At 40.9% G+C, this 17,312-nt stretch overlaps 1 protein-coding gene across 1 annotated transcript; it reads right to left on the bottom strand.

The window, feature by feature from the left end:
- Positions 1–5,670: 5,670 nt before the first annotated feature.
- HSPD1 (heat shock protein family D (Hsp60) member 1) lies at positions 5,671–17,026 on the bottom strand. Its single transcript, XM_058710269.1, has 12 exons — positions 16,900–17,026; positions 15,787–15,962; positions 14,387–14,639; positions 12,733–12,815; positions 12,122–12,217; positions 11,493–11,586; positions 11,058–11,226; positions 8,914–9,013; positions 7,653–7,898; positions 6,844–7,018; positions 6,379–6,557; positions 5,671–6,295 (listed from the first exon to the last, which is right to left on the bottom strand). Exons 2-12 carry the CDS (start codon positions 15,958–15,960, stop codon positions 6,143–6,145), a joined length of 1,722 nt encoding a protein of 573 aa, XP_058566252.1. The 5' UTR covers positions 15,961–15,962; positions 16,900–17,026; the 3' UTR covers positions 5,671–6,142.
- Positions 17,027–17,312: the final 286 nt, after the last annotated feature.

The raw sequence follows: 17,312 nt of genomic DNA, 5'->3' as shown, positions 1-17,312 counted from the left end.
AGCTATGAGATCATGACCTGAGCTGAAATTGGCTGTTTGAGCCACCCAGGCACCCCTTTTTTTTTCCCCCCTTAAGTTTACTGAATTAGGGAAGAGAGAGTCCCAAGCAGGCTCAGTACTATTAGCGCAGAGCCCAATGCAGGGCTCAAACCCACAAACCATGAGATCATGACCTGAGCCAAAATCAAGAGTTGGGTGCTTAACTGACAGCCACCCAGATGCCCCTATAGACTTTTTTTTTTCTTTCTTCTTTCTTTTTTTCTTTCTCTCTTCTTCCTCTCTCTCTTCTTCCTTCCTTTCTTTTTTTAACGTTCAGTTTTGAGAGAGAGATTGTGAGCAGGGGAGGGGCAGAGAGAGGGAGACGGGATCTGAAACTGGCTTTGTGCTGACATCAGAGAGCCTGAGGCGGAGCTCAAACTCATGAACCCTGAGATCATGACCTGAGCCACTCAGCGCCCCCACCCCCAATAAACTTTTGAAGTGACATCTGGTCATTGGATTCATAGGGGAAGACTGATGGTTTTTTATCTGTGGAAAGCAAGTTGGAAGAGAAACGTCTCTTCCTTGGTTTTTGCCTGATGGTGAGGACATGAAGTTTGCAGCTACACCTGCTGCCTTTTCAGAGAAGAGGCGGTATCGCTTCTCAGCCTTTTGGCTAAGATCAAGTGCAGAGAAGAGGCGGTAATTCCAGAGAAGGCATATTGCAACTCTAACATCAAGTGCTAAGTGAACCAACCGTGTAGTTGTCAACTTTGTCCTGGTTCTGTGGGAAAACAAGCCTCTAATGTGTCCAAACCACTTAAAGTTCAGTCGTTCAGTTACTTGCAGCCACTTTTATCCTCCAGTCTGAACTGGTTGCTCTCTAGTCTGTTGTGCAGCTGTAATCCTAGGGCTCCCATGCAGTCAATATAGGGTTTTCCTTCCCCCTCTTTTTAGGGGCTCCCTATGTCCTGAATCTTAGCCTCATATTTTTAATTTACCTTCCAAATGCTGAGGAAACAAGCCCTTTAGTGGTTTCCTAAGGCAAGTGGGGCTAAATTTTTAGAATCCTTGTGTCTGATTATGTCATTGTTTTATATTCACACTTGAGTACAGAACTCTACATTAGGGATAATATCCTCTCCATCCCGTTTGAAGATCTGACTTCATTGTATTCTGGCATCCAGTGCTATTTATTCTTGAGAAGTCTTATGCCACTGTTATTCCCATTTCTTTGTATAGCATCCATTTTTTTGGATTCTGAAAGCTTTTATTTATATTTTTTAATGTTCATTTTTGAGAGAGAGAGAGAGAGAGAGAGAGAGTGAATGGGGGAGGGACAGAGAGAGGAGACAGAATCCAAAGCAGGTTCCAGGCTCTGAGCTGTCAGCAGAGCCTGACGCAGGGCGTGAACTCATGAACTGCAAGATCATGACCTGAGCCAAAGTCTGTTGATTGAGATACCCAGGTGTCCTCTGGGAGCTTTTAAAATCTACTCTATCCTGGGTAGTCTGAAACTGCATGCTGTCCTGTTACCTGGCCCTAATTGTGCTGGGCCCCTTGAGAGCCCTTCAGTCAGACTCTATTCCTTCAATTCTGAGGAATTTCTTTGAATCATTTGTTTGATCATTTCCTCCCCATATTCTCTGGTTCTATCATTCAGGTATTCCTAAACAATTAGACATTCTATCTCTTGTATTAAGTCCAGTCAGTTAAACATCTGACTCTTGATTTGGGCTCAGGTCATGATCTCACGGTTTGAGTTTGAGCGAGCCCTGAGTCAGGCTCCACACTGAGCATGGAGCCTGCTAGGGATTCTCTCTCCCTCTGCCCTTCTCCCCCACACGTGCACACCCTCTCTCTCAAAAAAACCAAAAAACTTAAAAAAAAATTGTTTGGGGGGCACCTGGGTGACTCAGTTGGTTAAACGTCCAACTCTTGATTTCAGCTGTGGGCATGATCTCATGGTTCGTAAGATCACGTCCCACACGGGGCTCTCTACTGACAGTACGGAACTTGCTTGGGATTCTCTCCCTCTCTCAGATTAAGAAAGTAAACACCTAACAAATAAAAAATATTTTACTTTTAAGTAATCTCCACACCCAACATGGTTAACAACCCCAAGATTTAGAGTCACGTGCTCTACTGACTGAGCCAGCCAGGTGCCTCTTGTATTAAATCTTTGTTTTTCCAATTTTCCATGTTTTTGATATGCCTCTTAGAGTTCCTCAATTCTGTCTCCCAGCCCTCTGTTAATTTTACATTTGCCACAGTTTTAATTTCCAAGAATATTTTTTAAATTTATTAAAAATTTTTTTTTTAATTTTTGAGAGACAAAGAGCAAGCACGGGAGGGGCAGAGAGAGAGTGAGACAGAATCCCAAGCAGGCTCTGCGCTGCCGGCACAAAGCCTGATGTGGGGCTCGAACTGAAACCAAGAGTCAGACACTTAGCCAACTAGGGCACCCACGTGCCCCTATTTTTAAAAAAGTTTTAAGACAGCAAGAGCGACAGAGAGCACCAGCAGGGGAGAGGGGAAAGAGAGACAGAATCCCAAGGAGACTCCATGCTCAGCATGGAGCCCAACATTGCAGTCAATCTCGCCCATGAGATCATGGCCTGAGCCAAAACTAAGAGTTGGATGCTTGGCTGACTGAGCCACCCAGGCGCCCCTCCATGAATATTTTCTAATTGTTCATTTTTTTAATGCTTATTTTTGAGAGAGAATGTGCAGATGGGGGAGGGACAGAAAGCAGGAGGCAGGTTCCAAAATGAGCTCTGAGCTGACATCAGAGAGCCTGATGTGGGGCTCGAACTCATGGACCACAGGATCATGACCTGAGCTGAAGTGAAGATGCTGAACTGAGCCACGGTTTATGGCAACAAGATCTCTTTAACATATTACAATTTTTTAAGTTTCCCTTAGGTCCCTTATGGTTTTTGCTATTCTCCTTCATGCTGAGGCTTGTCTAATGGTTCATGTTTGTCCATTAATATTTGAAATCAAGATACTAAAAAGCTTATTGGCATTAATGTAGGGCACGCTGACTAGTGAGTTTCACTGTCAGATGACCAGGTGAGGCAGCATTTTCATTGGGGGACTCTCAGATGGCAGAATCTGTAAGTCTTTTCTGTTTTCCTGTATGATTCTATTTCTTGTCCCAGAGTATAGGGGTGGAGAGAGGGAACAGAAATGCCTTCCTGCTAATCTGTAAGGTTAGTAACAGGGAAAAGGTACTTTCCCAATCTATCGATTTCTCTGGCTGCAGCTTTCAGAGGGTTTTACAATTGCCTAATCCTCGTTTAGGAGTTCATTCCAGGCTGCCTCTTTGGTTTAAGAGTTTAAGTTCTTCAAACCTGGTTTAAATCTGGGGTCTGCCACTTAATAGCTGAGACTTTGTATAAGCTACTTAACCTCTCACAGCCTGTTTACATTACATGTAGCGTAGGTTTAATAAGTAGTCCCCAATCCAAGACTGTTTAGAGTTAATGCAGTACTACATTTAGTCTAAGGTCTACCACATAACACTATTTTCTTCCCCTCCTGTGCTCTCTTTAGACTGGTCATTCTAATAATCTTTTTTATAATTTAAAATTTTATTATTTTTTTTTGAGAGAGAACAGAGTCTGAGTAGGCAGGGGGGGTGGGCAAAAAGAGAGGGAGACACAGAATCCAAAGCAGGCTCCTGAGCAGTCAGTGCAGAGCCCGATGTGGGGCCTGAACTTGTGAACTGCAAGACCATGACCTGAGCCGAAGTCGGCCACTTTACCAACTGAACCATCCAGGCACCCCTCTAATAATCTTTCAAAGTCCAGGTGTTTCTCATCTCTTACCTTTCCTTCTCATCACCTAGCTTGGCCTTTAAATTATTTTGGGGGGCACCAGGGTGGCTCAGTCGGTTAAGTGTCAGACTTCAGCTCAGGTCGTGATTTCACGTTCATGAGTTCGAGCCCTGGGTCAGGCTCTGCATTGACAGCATGGAACCTGGAGCCTGCTTTGGATTCTGTGTCTCCCTCTGCCCCTCCCCCACTCACACTCTCTCAAAAATAACATTACAAACATTTATGAAATTTTTATTATTTTTTTAACGTTTACTTATTCTTGAGAGACAGCACGAGCAAGGGAAGGGCAGAGAAGGAGACTCAGAATCTGAAGCAGGCTCCAGGCTCCATGCTTTCAGCACAGAGCCCCACACGGGGCTTGAACCCACGAACAGGGAGATCATGACCTGAGCTGAAGTCGAACGCTTAACTGAGTTACCCAGGCACCCTGAGCTTGGCCTTTAAGATAATAAATTATATTAAACCCTTTCTCTAAGGTTTCTCTTTTGAAACTGGTTTGCCTTTTGCTACTTATGTAGCTAAAACTACATTCTAGGCAAGTTGTATTCACTTAAAATGCCCATTATTCAGTCCCCTTTAATCTATGGTCATTCTTTTTCGAAACCAAGGAAAGCACAGGTATTCCTAGGTGCAGATTTCAAGTGACTTTGGCTTTTGGTCTGTGATGGACTTTATTATTCCTGTTTCTGCCCAAGCTTTGTATACGAGAGCACTGCCTCAATGCCTAGCTTCTACCAGTCTCTAAGCAGCAGCCCCAAGACCAAACCGAGTGGCGGGCAAGATCCTTCCCATCTAGAGCAGATTTACATTCTGTAGCCAAGACAGACTAGGTCCTTGGCACAGGTGAAGGCAGGAACTTAGATGTTGTTAGGCAAGATTTTGTTGCCTTCAACTCATAATATAGTAAATCTAGAAAGCAAAGTTACGTCTTGCAAATCATCCTGCCCCCAACATGCCCCACACCCAGGTACTATTTTAAAAACAGGCCACATTTCAGGGTACCTGGGTGGCTCAGTAGGTTGAGTGTCTGACTTTGGCTCGGGTCATGATCTCACAGTTGGATGGTTTGAGACCCACACTGGGTTTTGCACTGACAGTACAGAACCTGCTTCGGATTCTGCCTCCCTTTCTGCCCCTCCCCTGCTCACGTGCTCTGAAAAATAAACATTAAAAAAACACACACACACACACACACACATTTCCATACTGTTTCCAGTGCATTGAGCCAAAAATCTACTTTACGTTCTTAAATAAAAGTGAAGACACTGGGCTGACCCCACCAAGCAAGGATGCCCTTCCTCACTGTCCATTATGCTCGAATGGCATACCTCCCTTTCCACTGAAGCACACCCTTCTACACACCCTGCCCTCCTCACTTGTGGGTACCCAACAGGAATCCATTTATTATGCTGAGGGTTTGAAGCAGTAACTATAACCTCCACAAGAAATGACAAATTGCCCCTTTATGACCAGACCTCAACACATAAAATAGTGTCCACAGCAATCAGTTGTCACCTTTAAACATTTCCATTACCATAGGGTGCCTGAATGGCTCAGTCCATGACCTCACCATTCATGGGTTCGAGCCTGGAGTGGAGCTGTGTGTGGACAGCTCAGAGCCTGGAGCCTACTTCAGATTGTGTCTCCCTCTCTGCCTTTCAGAAAGAAATAAAAAATATTAAAATTTCATTATCTACGTAGTAACATAATTGTAGCAAAGAGAAACGGGAATATGCTACATGCAGAAATGTTTTACACACTTGTACCAAATCCTACGCCTACCCCTCTTTGTCTACTGGCTTTCAATTTCTCTTATCTTCTAGGTCACGGAAAAGCTAACGCAATTAAGTTTAAACAAATTTTTATTACACAAAGGTTGTCACATAATTGGATATTTCTCTACTTTGTACACAATTATTCTTACTCTCCACAGAAAGGCTGCTTCTTAACTTTTCATCTGGTGATGGCAAGCACTAAAATCCTGATTTTAACAGAATAATAGTAAAAATGCCTCAGTGATTTAAGTTGAAAGCAGTACATTGGTACATGGCTCTTGCATTCAGTTATCAGGAATGTACAAATGTCTTTTTATTCAAAAATACAAAATAAATTATCTGTAGGCATGAACAATGACAGCAGTAAACCATTATATGTTGTCAACTGAAACCAGTAACTGATGGTTATAGTGATTTTCTTAAACATCAGCCAGCCTTTTCTTTAGTCATTTCCTTCAACTGACTTCTCTGAAGTTATTCTTGAGGAGCACTGCCTTGAGCTTCCTCTCACAGTTCATTAACAATGGTAAAGCGCTATTCTAGGAATTAGAACATGCCACCTCCCATACCACCTCCCATTCCTCCCATTCCGCCCATTCCAGGGTCCTTCTCTTCCTTAGGAATTTCGGTGACTACAACTTCTGCTGTAGTTAACAGAGAGGCCACTCCAGCAGCATCCAATAAAGCAGTTCTTACAACCTAAGGAAAAAGTTTGATAAAATATTACCTTTATCCTTAGTAAAAAATAAAAAAGCATTTTTAGAAAATGGCCAACCATTTACCTTAGTTGGATCAATGATTCCCTTTTCTACCATATTCACAAAATCTCCAAGCATAGCATCATAACCAACTTCTGAGGAACTCTGCATAATTTTCTCAACTATCAATGATCCTTCAACACCTGCATTCTTAGCAATGGTCATTGCAGGAATTTTGAGTGTTCTCTTAATGATTTCTATACCTAAAGAAAACAAATTTTAGCAAATTTGGTTTCATTCTTTCTTTTGTAAAAATTACAACACAATTTGATACAGGGAAAACCCAACTGGGAAATTCCACAGGTCAAATCATTCCCCCCCCAAGAGATGTGATTTCATCTTTCATCTGTCCTCTGATTATTAGTGTTATTCTTCCTTTGTTATACTGGTAATTGTTTTGTGATTTATTGTTCTATTTGATGGGCAACAATATTATTACAGCAGACTAAAATCACGCTGCAAATAAACTCATTTGTAAGGCAGTTTTACCAATTTTTTGATCTTCATTAGCTGGAGTTATTGAATCCAAGGCTGGAATGCACCGAAGCAGGGCACAACCCCCTCCCAGAACAATGCCTTCTTCAACAGCAGCTCGGGTAGCATTGAGGGCATCTGTAACTCTGTCTTTTTTTTCATTCACTTCAACATCACTTGTGCCACCAACCTAAGAATAAAAGAATTCCAGTTAGTATGGGCTTCTCTGATTCAAGATGCTAGCTGGCAAGAGTCATTAAAAAGCACTGGATTTTCTTATTTACTTTTGAGAGAGAGCGAGCGAGAGACACACACACACACACACGCAGAGGGCATGTGGGAGAGGCGCAGAGTAAGAGGGAGAGAGAGTCCTAAGCGGGCTCTGCACTGTCAGTACGGAACTGAATGTGGGGCTTGAACTCACAAACTGTGAGATCATGATCTGGGCTGAAACCAAGAGTCAGACGCTTAACTGAGCCACCTAGGTGCTCTGCACTGGGTTTACTTAAAAAACAAACAAATAAAAAACACCAAAAAAAAAGACCACGTAAAAAAGGTTGCCTACTTGTTAAAAGTGACTGCATGACTAAATAGCTAATAGGGTGAGTACAGTGTCCTACATCAGTCCAACGTCAGCCTGATCTTTAACAAAACATCTTGGTTTTAAGGAAGGAATATTCCAACAAAGAAATTTTGTATAATATATATCTCCATGATATATATTATATCTGGTATATATGTGGTATTCTGTGGGGAATACCACAGAAACAAAATCATTCTTGAGCTCAGAACCTAGGAAGCTCATTTACAACAACGAATCTTACCTTCAGCACAGCTACTCCATCTGAGAGTTTTGCCAGACGTTCATTCAGTTTTTCCTTTTCATACTCACTAGTTGTGATATCTAACTGTTCAATGATTTCTTGGATACGTTTTTCAATTTGAGCCTTGTCACCTTTTCCTTTTAAGAGCATGGCATCATCTTTGGTCACAATGACTTCTCCAACTTTTCCTAAGTCATGAGGCTGAACATCTTCAAGATTTAGAGTCAACCCTTCTTCTCCGAACACCTACAAAAACATTTAAAAATGAATCACTTGCAGCTTAGTTTTTCACTGTACCAAGTCTGTCAGTAATACATCACATGGGTGTTTTGATGAGGAAAACATCTTATAATACTGTATTTCTTTGAAACATGAGATTTTAAGATTATGACTAGTCCAGAGAAGACTTGATCGAGTTTTCCCACTGCATTTCCAACTTCTCAGTTAATCAAATTAACATTAGCTTTATTTGAGGAAAGTATAAACTCAAACAACTCCTCAAAGGTCATATTTTTGGTGATATCGGGACTGGACCTTAGGCCTAAACTCTTAAATCCTATGTCGTTTCTACAGTATTTTATTTTATTAAAAAAATTTTTTTTTACTGTTTTTGAGAGAGAGACCAAGAGAGAGGGAGGGAAGGGGCAGAGAGAGGAGAGGGAGACACAGAATCTGAAGCAGGCTCCAGGCTCTGAGCTGTCAGCACAGAGCCCGACCCAGGGCTTGAACTCACGAGCCATATCATGACCTGAGCCGAAGTCGGATGCTTAACTGACTGAGCCACCCAGCCAATATTCTTAGAAACAAATTAGTCTTGGGGTGCCTGGGTGGCTCAGTCGGTTGAGCATCCGACTTCAGCTCAGGTCATGATCTCGCAGCTTGTGAGTTTGAGCCCCGTGTTGGGCTCTGTGCTGACAGCTCAGAGCCTGGAGCCTGTTTCAGATTCTGTGTCTCCCTCTCTCTCTGTCCCAACCCACTCGCATTCTGTCTCTCTCTCAAAAATAAACATTAAAAAAAAAAAAATTAAAAAACAAAAAAACAAATTAGTCAAATAACCCTATTCTTGGGCTAGACTCATGGTAAGTTAGACAAGGGACCTTAGCAGCATTTAATCCAACCTATACCTCCTAAACGTCCAACATAAACACAAAATAATAGTTTAGATAATATCTGACCGTGAAAAATATAAAATTTACCTATAAACTTCAGACCTGGAAGTATAAAACCTTAAGTAAACCAACATCACATTTATTTTACTTACTGCACCACCAGTAGCAATAGCCATATCTTTAAGCTGGTTCTTTCTATTGTCACCAAAACCTGGAGCTTTGACGGCTACAACCTGAAGACCAACTTTCAGCCTGTTAAGAACAGTTAATAAAAATCAGATTTAAATTTAAAAATGCTTATCTAGTTCTTAAGTTCTAAGTACTATGATTACTTAGGAAACATACTTTTTTTATTTTGAGAGAGAGCATGCAAACAGGGAAGGGGCAGAGAGAGAGGGAGAGAATCTGAAGCAAGCTCCAGGCTTCCAGCTGTCAGTGTAGAGCCCGATGGAGGGCTCAAACCCACAAACTGTGAGATCATGACCTGAGCTGAAGTCAGACACACAACAGATGGAGCCACCCAGGCGCCCCTGGAAACCACACTTTTTACAATTTTTGGCTTTCTTACAACTTTTGGTCAAATTAAGACAGGAAAGGGCAACTTTCCATTCATCCGTATTTGCCAATATCCAAGCACCTTCGTAATAAACTACTGACCTTACTTTCCAGTTAAACTAGACCCAGGAACAAAAATATTATCATAAGCAAAACACCTTTAACTATGACATAGTGTTAAATGTTTTATAATTTTCAAAAATCAGAAGAGTTAAATTTTAATTTTAAAATATTTAAATATTAAATTTGGGGATCTAATGAGCATTTACTACTGCCCTATGGGTTCCATTTAGTAGTAATCAAGTTACTACTACAGTTACATTTGAGCAAGCAGCGTTCTTAATCTGGTTCCTTCATAAATATAAGTATTACTGATAATAACATTAAGCTCACCTGCAATTTTATCAGATACTGAATGCCTGGAATATATAATCAAAGAAATGTTCACTTGAGACCAGATAGTGAAACAGAAGGAATATATGGACACTAAAACAAAACTGGTCTATTAGAGCCAAATAAAAATCAGAGGGGTAAACTCTGATAATATGCCAAGAAAATCAGACACCCAACTTTACAGCTACTAGTAAAATGGCTCAGTGAAACTCTGTAGGTCTATTGTTTTTTTATTTTGGTTTCAAATCCTACAATAAGACTTTTCAGATCCCAAAAAGCAAATCCAAGCTAACAAACATTCCAGGATAAGTAAACTCACTCAGAGCTTTTGGGTCAAGCCATGTAACTCTCTTACATACCTGTTTCATTTGTGCATTTCCATTATAATAAAATTGGAAATATTACTTTTAAGATACCTCAATTCCAGGATTAGGAGCACATTTTAATGATGTCCTAAGGAGTGCCTAGCTGGCTCAGTTGGAAGAGCATGTAACTCTTGGTCTTGGGATTGTGAGTTTGAACCCTACGTTGGCTGTAGAGATTACTTAGTTTTTTTTAATGCCTTAAGATTCTGTTTATAGCATTAAGCACCTGCCTTAAAGTCAAAAGTAATACATTATAGATTAAAAAAAAATTATCTTAACCTCAACTTATCTTAGATTGAGTGCCAATTTATTTCAGCCTATTAATTTTTCTTTTAACAGATTATGTAAAATGCTGATAGCTAAATACACTTTGATCTAAGGCTTAGAAAATGATAGTTTACTTCTCATTCAAAATTGTAATTGTAAAAATATTTTTCCAGATAAAAACTTAGTCATTTCTTCTAAGCAACTGTAAACATTCATAATAAAAAATGGACACCATACAAAATTAGGCTATCTTGGGGCGCCTGGGTGGCTCAGTCGGTTGAGCGTCCGACTTTGGCTCAGGTCATGATCTCACAGTCCGTGAGTTCAAGCCCCGCGTCGGGCTCTGTGCTGACAGCTCAGAGCCTGGCGCCTCCTTCAGATTCTGTGTCTCCCTCTCTCTCTGCCCCTCCCCCACTTGCACTCTGTCTCTGTCTCAAAAATAAATAAACATTTAAAAAAAAACAAAAACAAAAACAAAATTAGGCTATCTTATGAGAAAGTTGCACAAAATACTATGGATTTTCACATAGAACCCATTCAAAAACAAAGAACCATTATAACTGGACCAAGAGTTCATGAAGCACACCTGTATCACACATAACTCTAAATACAAACACAAGTGGTTCAATGTGAGGGTATGTAATAGAGATTTCAAACATCAATACAAAAAATTGCCTTTCATCTGAAAACGTAAACCAAACACCACTGCCTATTACCTATTCAGAACAAGTGTACTCAGAGCTTCTCCATCAACATCTTCAGCAATTATGACCAAGGGCTTACGGTGAGCATTGGCAATTTCAAGAGCAGGTACAATGGACTGGACACTAGAAATTTTCTTTTCACTCAACAGAACATAGGCATCTTGGAATTCACATTTCTGCCCTGCAAAAACAAAGAACATTTTAAATCAATGTTAAAACATTAACAATATTTTGAAATAACTGCAATTTCTTTAAATGAAAAAGCTATAACCCAATTTCAGTACATTTCAAGTGACTACTGAGTTCATGTTTTTCCACTTTCATTTGTCATTTACAGTAACTTTTGGAATACATAAGTTTATTTTCTTAGAAGTATGGCCTAATGCTTATAGTTCGACACATGACAAGCTCTATTTTTTTTTATTTCATTTACTGACTTGCTCTTACCTTTTGATGTATTAATAAAGTATGGAGAAATATAACCTCGATCAAATTTCATGCCTTCAATAATTTCTAATTCATCATTTAGTGTTTTTCCATCCTATAACAAATTAAACAATTAGTTGTATGAATTTCATTAAAGAAACACAAAAATTTTTAATTATGGACCAGATTAGGAGACCCCATTGATCATAAAGGATCCAGGCAGAACTATGCAAATGCCCCAGGGCATCCAACTCCCAATTCTGCAAAAACTTCAAAAATACATATTTGAATTTTTATATTCGATGTGTTATATATATATGTAACACACAGTTTGAATGTTTTATTTGGAAAACTGTTTTGATCACCAGACAACCCATACCAAGCTATCATAAAAAACACACTTGGGGCGCCTGGGTGGCTCAGTCAGTTAAGTGGCCGACTTCGGCTCAGGTCATGATCTCACGGTCTGTGAGTTCGAGCCCCGCGTCGGGCTCTGTGCTGACAGCTCAGAGCCTGGCGCCTGTTTCAGATTCTGTGTCTCCCTCTCTCTGACCCTCCCCCATTCATGCTCTGTCTCTGTCTCAAAAATAAACACCAAAAAAAAAAAAAAAAAAAAAATTAAGAAAAAAAACAAAAAAAATCACACTTGCCTTTACTGTGATGACACCTTTCCTTCCAACCTTTTTCATTGCATCAGAAATGATGTTGCCAATTTCTTTATCTCCATTTGCAGAAATGGTAGCAACCTAAAACAATCAAGTTACTCTTCCAAGTTAAAAAGTTAAGGCCAGTGTTCTCAATCAGCTCCCTTTCCTTTTCCTAGTAACTTCCAAATTGATACTGTGTGTGGGAGATACAGTCTAACAGTTCTAAGGAAGTGTTGGTTGTTTTCAATTATCATTTGGCTACATTGTTTTTAAAAGATATGACATAAACATACAACTACTCTTAAAAAAAAAGACTCCCCCCACCCTGAAAAAAAGTGATAATATTCTAACATGACAAAAACTATGTACCTTTTGACAAATGACTAAAGAACATTTTCCATACAAAAAAAAATGAGTTTTACTCAGAGCCATGTCGAACTAAAGTGACAGCCCACTAAGACTCCAGCTATGGTCACTGCATTATTTTCAAATGTTTTTTGGCAGTAAGAAAAATACTTTCAATGTTAGTGACTGGTTAGTGTTGTTATTCTAACATTGGTATGTGATAACGGAATAAAATCACATGTTTATTGTAAAATATGACAACTCCTTACCTGAGCAATTTCTTCAGGGGTTGTCACAGGTTTAGACTGCTTCTTAAGTTCAGCAATTACAGCATCAACAGCTAACATCACACCTGATTTAAGAATAAATGCCATTAACAATGCTTATTCTCTCATGGTTCCTTGTCAAGTAAAAATTCCAATTTATATTAAATGCTTTAATGTGTTAATATAGCCTAAACAATACTTCTGTGCTGGCACTTCTCCTAATCACATGGAGTTGGATGGTGCACACTCAAACAGGAAGTCTGATAAATGAAGAACCAGGTCAAAATTATTCTGAAAACTGTACTAAGGAAAAAAAAAACTATGGTGTATAATTTCAAGAATCTCACCATTTAACTCATTCTGTGTAAACTATTCCCAGTCCAATCATGTTGCATGTTTCCAACAGGGTCACCCAACATTTCTCTCAATTGAAAATAAGGGATTATGCCCCTACAGGTTGTTTTTAATTTTGAGAGAGAATCCCAAGTAGGCTCTGCAGTGTCAGCAGAGCCCGACTTGGGGCTTGATCTCACAAACTGTGAGCCAAAACCAAGAGTCAGATGCTTAACCAACTGAGCCACCCAGGACCTCTATACCCCTACAGGTTTTAATATCTGAAATCTCCTCCTTTAATATGTAATTATAAGTAAAATATTTAACAGTCAACGGCAGCACAGTATGGATTTATGAGAACCTCATTTTGTTCAACTGGGATGAGTGCTGGCTCTTCCCTTTATTTTGATAAAGGGTAACTTCAAGAAATAAATCCAAAGAAAGACATGTAGTAACAATCATTTTTTCAGGGAAGTAATTTTAATAAACTCAATTAACATTTGTCCATGATTTATATTCAAACTGCTTTTAATGAAACATTCATTTGTACCTTAAACACTGAAATAGATGGGATGCTGATACATCAGTGTGCTGGGATGCCAATTCTGACAAAATTGTTAATGGCACCCCACTTTACTCTCAAGTCTTCTCTAATTTGGACAGTAACACACCCTATAGATAAGCAGCAATTACATTTTCAAGATACAAAAAATCAAGTTTTAGTACACAGCTAATTAACAGCAGTGACACGACGTAAGTTTGTATCACCATGAAGCTCATGCTAAGGAGATCTTTAAATGGTGGCCTAGTTTCCCAAAGCAAGCAATAATGAACAAAATGAAGACCAATAATGTATTATGTGCTGTTAAGAGGCAAAAACAAAACAAAACAAAACAAAACAAAACAAATCCTGCTTTTATGTATACACACACACTAAATTTGACGTCCTGGATGAATGATATAGTTTGTTTAGCCCTACTCTGTAAAATAGCAAAACTGTTTAATACTCTCTCCCTGCTCTAATCCCCACAAGTTTACTATCCTCAAGGTATACAGAACATGCTGTATCTTCCACCAAACTGTTCCTTTGGGTGGCGGGGGGAAGAGGGGGTTTGGGGGGTCTCTAGACACAGGGAAGGGAAGGACAACAAAGAATGTCTTAGTCCTATTTCTCTCAATGCCTAGCATAGTACCCATCACATAAACCAGGCATCCAATTGCCATTTGCTGAAGAAAAACTCCATGTAAGATTGTTTTTAAGAGAAAGGAGAAATAAGAATCAACTTTCTTCAAAACACTGTGGTGACAATGAAGACATTCCTACCTCTCCTGATTTCCACTGGATTAGCACCTTTGCTAATCTTCTCGAAGCCTTCCTTGGCAATAGAGCGTGCCAGGACAGTAGCAGTAGTGGTGCCATCTCCAGCCTCTTCGTTTGTGTTATTGGCAACGTCTTGAACAAGTTTAGCGCCAATATTTTTATATTTATCTTTTAAATCAATTGACTTTGCAACAGTCACACCGTCTTTTGTTACTTTGGGACTGCCCCAACTCTGTTCAATAATCACTGTTCTTCCCTAGAATTGCAGAGAAAAAAAAAGTGACAGAATCACATACTCTCTAAGTACTATTTAGCGTAAAACAGGAACTTTTAATAAGAAAGTAGTTACTTGAAAGCCTCAACACAAACTGTCATTATTTAATCAGATCTGCAGCATGTAATTTCAAAGGCAGGTTCATCAGTGTTCTTAGGTTACAGACAAAATGACCTCTCTGTTGCCAAGTGTATAACTTTGGATGATCTTTTATGGAAGATATAGATCCTAGACTGAAAGATGTTATCTCATAAAAAAACAAAAACACAAGATAAACCAAATCAATTTGGTAGATAATAAAATGTCAGAATACTCTTCACGTAATTTATAGTTTTGTCTGGTGCCTGCTGTCTTTGAAAATAATGTGAAACTTATTTTTAAACTTGCTTTAAAATTTAGTTACTAAAATACTAGCAGCAAGACAAATACAGTTCACTCTTCCAAGGCTGGTTCAATGTTAAATCTCAAACACGGTACAAACAGTACTGGCAGCTTCTAGATTTGAATTAAAGGTGCTACTTGTGAGGCAGGCAAATGCCATATTTTATATAGTACATATGAATACTTTGATATTGGAACCGTTAACCTGAAATCACGCATCACTACACTTGTGCATCATCTTCAAAAGCCTCAAGTTATGTTGTTACTCCTCACCAACCTCTTTAAGTTAAAGAAGATTTAACATTTTAAATGTGCTTTGGAAGACAATGAACAGCATAAAAGTAAAACTAGTACCTACAAACACATACTTGAGGTATTACTGGAGCTAAGTTACACACTAACGTCAATATTTGATACTACTGGGAAAAAATCCAAAACTTAAGCAGGCAAGCAAGATTAATTCTACTTTCCGTTTAGGAACCCACCTTGAGTTGTGAGTTACCACTGGATTACATCACACATCATATGAAATAAAGTTTCCCGAATTTGAAAAAAAACTTAAGCTTTAAGACCGTTAAATCAAGTTTAAAAAAAAAAAGATTAAGCGGTAATTTCGAACTCTTATGTAAACTGGGATTTCTCAACAATGGAGACTAAAGTATTTACTGTCTATGTGACATCATTAAAATATTATTCCTTAATTCAGAATGCTGTAAATTATAACACAATAAAATAAAAATATTGATACCTTTGGCCCCATAGTAACAGCTACAGCATCAGCTAAAAGGTCTACACCTTGAAGCATTAAGGCTCGGGCATCTGCACCAAATTTTACATCTTTGGCATAGGCCCGAGTAAGATGAGGAGCCAGTGCCCTGGACACTGGCCTAATTTGGCGAAGTACTGCGGGTAATCGAAGCATTTCTGTTGGGGGAAAACAATCAGATTATCAGTACATTTATACTAGCACTATCCGTGGTGCATTACAGCACAGCACAAACATGACACCTGTATACCACAAAACAAGAAATGTTAGATATAAGCTGTATTGATCCCTGCCCTACACGCGGCCCACGTTAACATAGGTTCAAACACCAGCTACTAACGCAAGCTTGAAGAGGCCGCTCCCACGCCTAACCTAGAGAACTAGCACAAAGTACACCATGTCAGTGAATCCCCACGGCCACCTACCCCAGCCGCTAAAAACGAGTTAATCTTTCACCGTTAAAACAGCCTCCTGAGCAAATCCACTCCAAAAGTGCTCCTAAAAAAACCAAATCTGCAGGAAGGAGTAAGTTATAAACCAGAATGACCAAGGGAAAAAAAATATTCCGGACGGTGCAAAAATCCGTTTAGTAATAGGAGTCTTTGTATCTACTCAGGGCTACTGTATCAAACTATCCGCAGGGCCGCGATGCTGGGGGCCAAGGCCCGGCTCTCTACGCCCAACCCCACGTGTCTCTTTTTAGGACGCCCTCAGCAAGGTCAAGGGTGGAGATGCCGTACCCCAGCTGCCCACGGGGCCAAAAGCGGTTCCCACGCGGCTGCGACCACCCTCCCGGGGGCCCTACAGTCGATCAGGACAGGGCTGCAACGAGAGCCCACGTGAATATACACCCCCGACTGCATACAAACTACCGGGCAAGCCCTCCCCCCTGCGCCCTGCCCAGGCCAGCAATCCACGCCGCACGTGATGGACACCGACATGGACCCGTAAGGCCTGGCCCGGCGGGTCCGGGCCTGCGGCGCCGTAGGGAAGCCCTGGCTCTCCCCTTCCGGCTCAATCAGGCAGGACCGCAGCGGACGGGGAAAGGCCCGGGTCCCAGGCGCTTGGGAGAGGCGGCGCGGGGCGGCCGTATACCTGCGGGGCAGCGGCAGGGCGTGCGGACGATGAGGCAGGCCGTCGGAGGCGAGTGAGGGACAGAGTGCACGGCGCACACGGCAAAGAGCCCGTGTCCCCTCCCTCCGCCGCTTCCCCCCGCCCCGCGGCACCGCGTGCGCGGGCTGCGCCCACCCCTTCCCCTCCACCGGGGCCCCGCAATCGGCAGTCGCCGCGCCCAGCTCCGCCCCTCCCTACCCGCGCAGGGCCAGGCAAGCGAGCTCAGCCCTCCCAGTCCGGCTTAGGCTAGTTCCCGGGCTGTACTCGGTTCGAGAACTTTCCGGGAAGCGCTGCGCTCTCTGTGGGTCAAGGTTCAGAGCGCGTCATTTCCGGGAGAGGGGCGAAGAGCTAGTACTTTCACCCCGGCAGGCGGCCTAGAAAAGCCTAGAAAGAAC

The sequence above is a fragment of the Neofelis nebulosa genome, chromosome 2 (assembly GCF_028018385.1).
Source record: "Neofelis nebulosa isolate mNeoNeb1 chromosome 2, mNeoNeb1.pri, whole genome shotgun sequence".
Classification (NCBI taxonomy): domain Eukaryota; kingdom Metazoa; phylum Chordata; class Mammalia; order Carnivora; family Felidae; genus Neofelis; species Neofelis nebulosa.
Note: the sequence above shows the minus strand (reverse complement) of the source record. Positions and strands in the feature narration are given on the sequence as shown.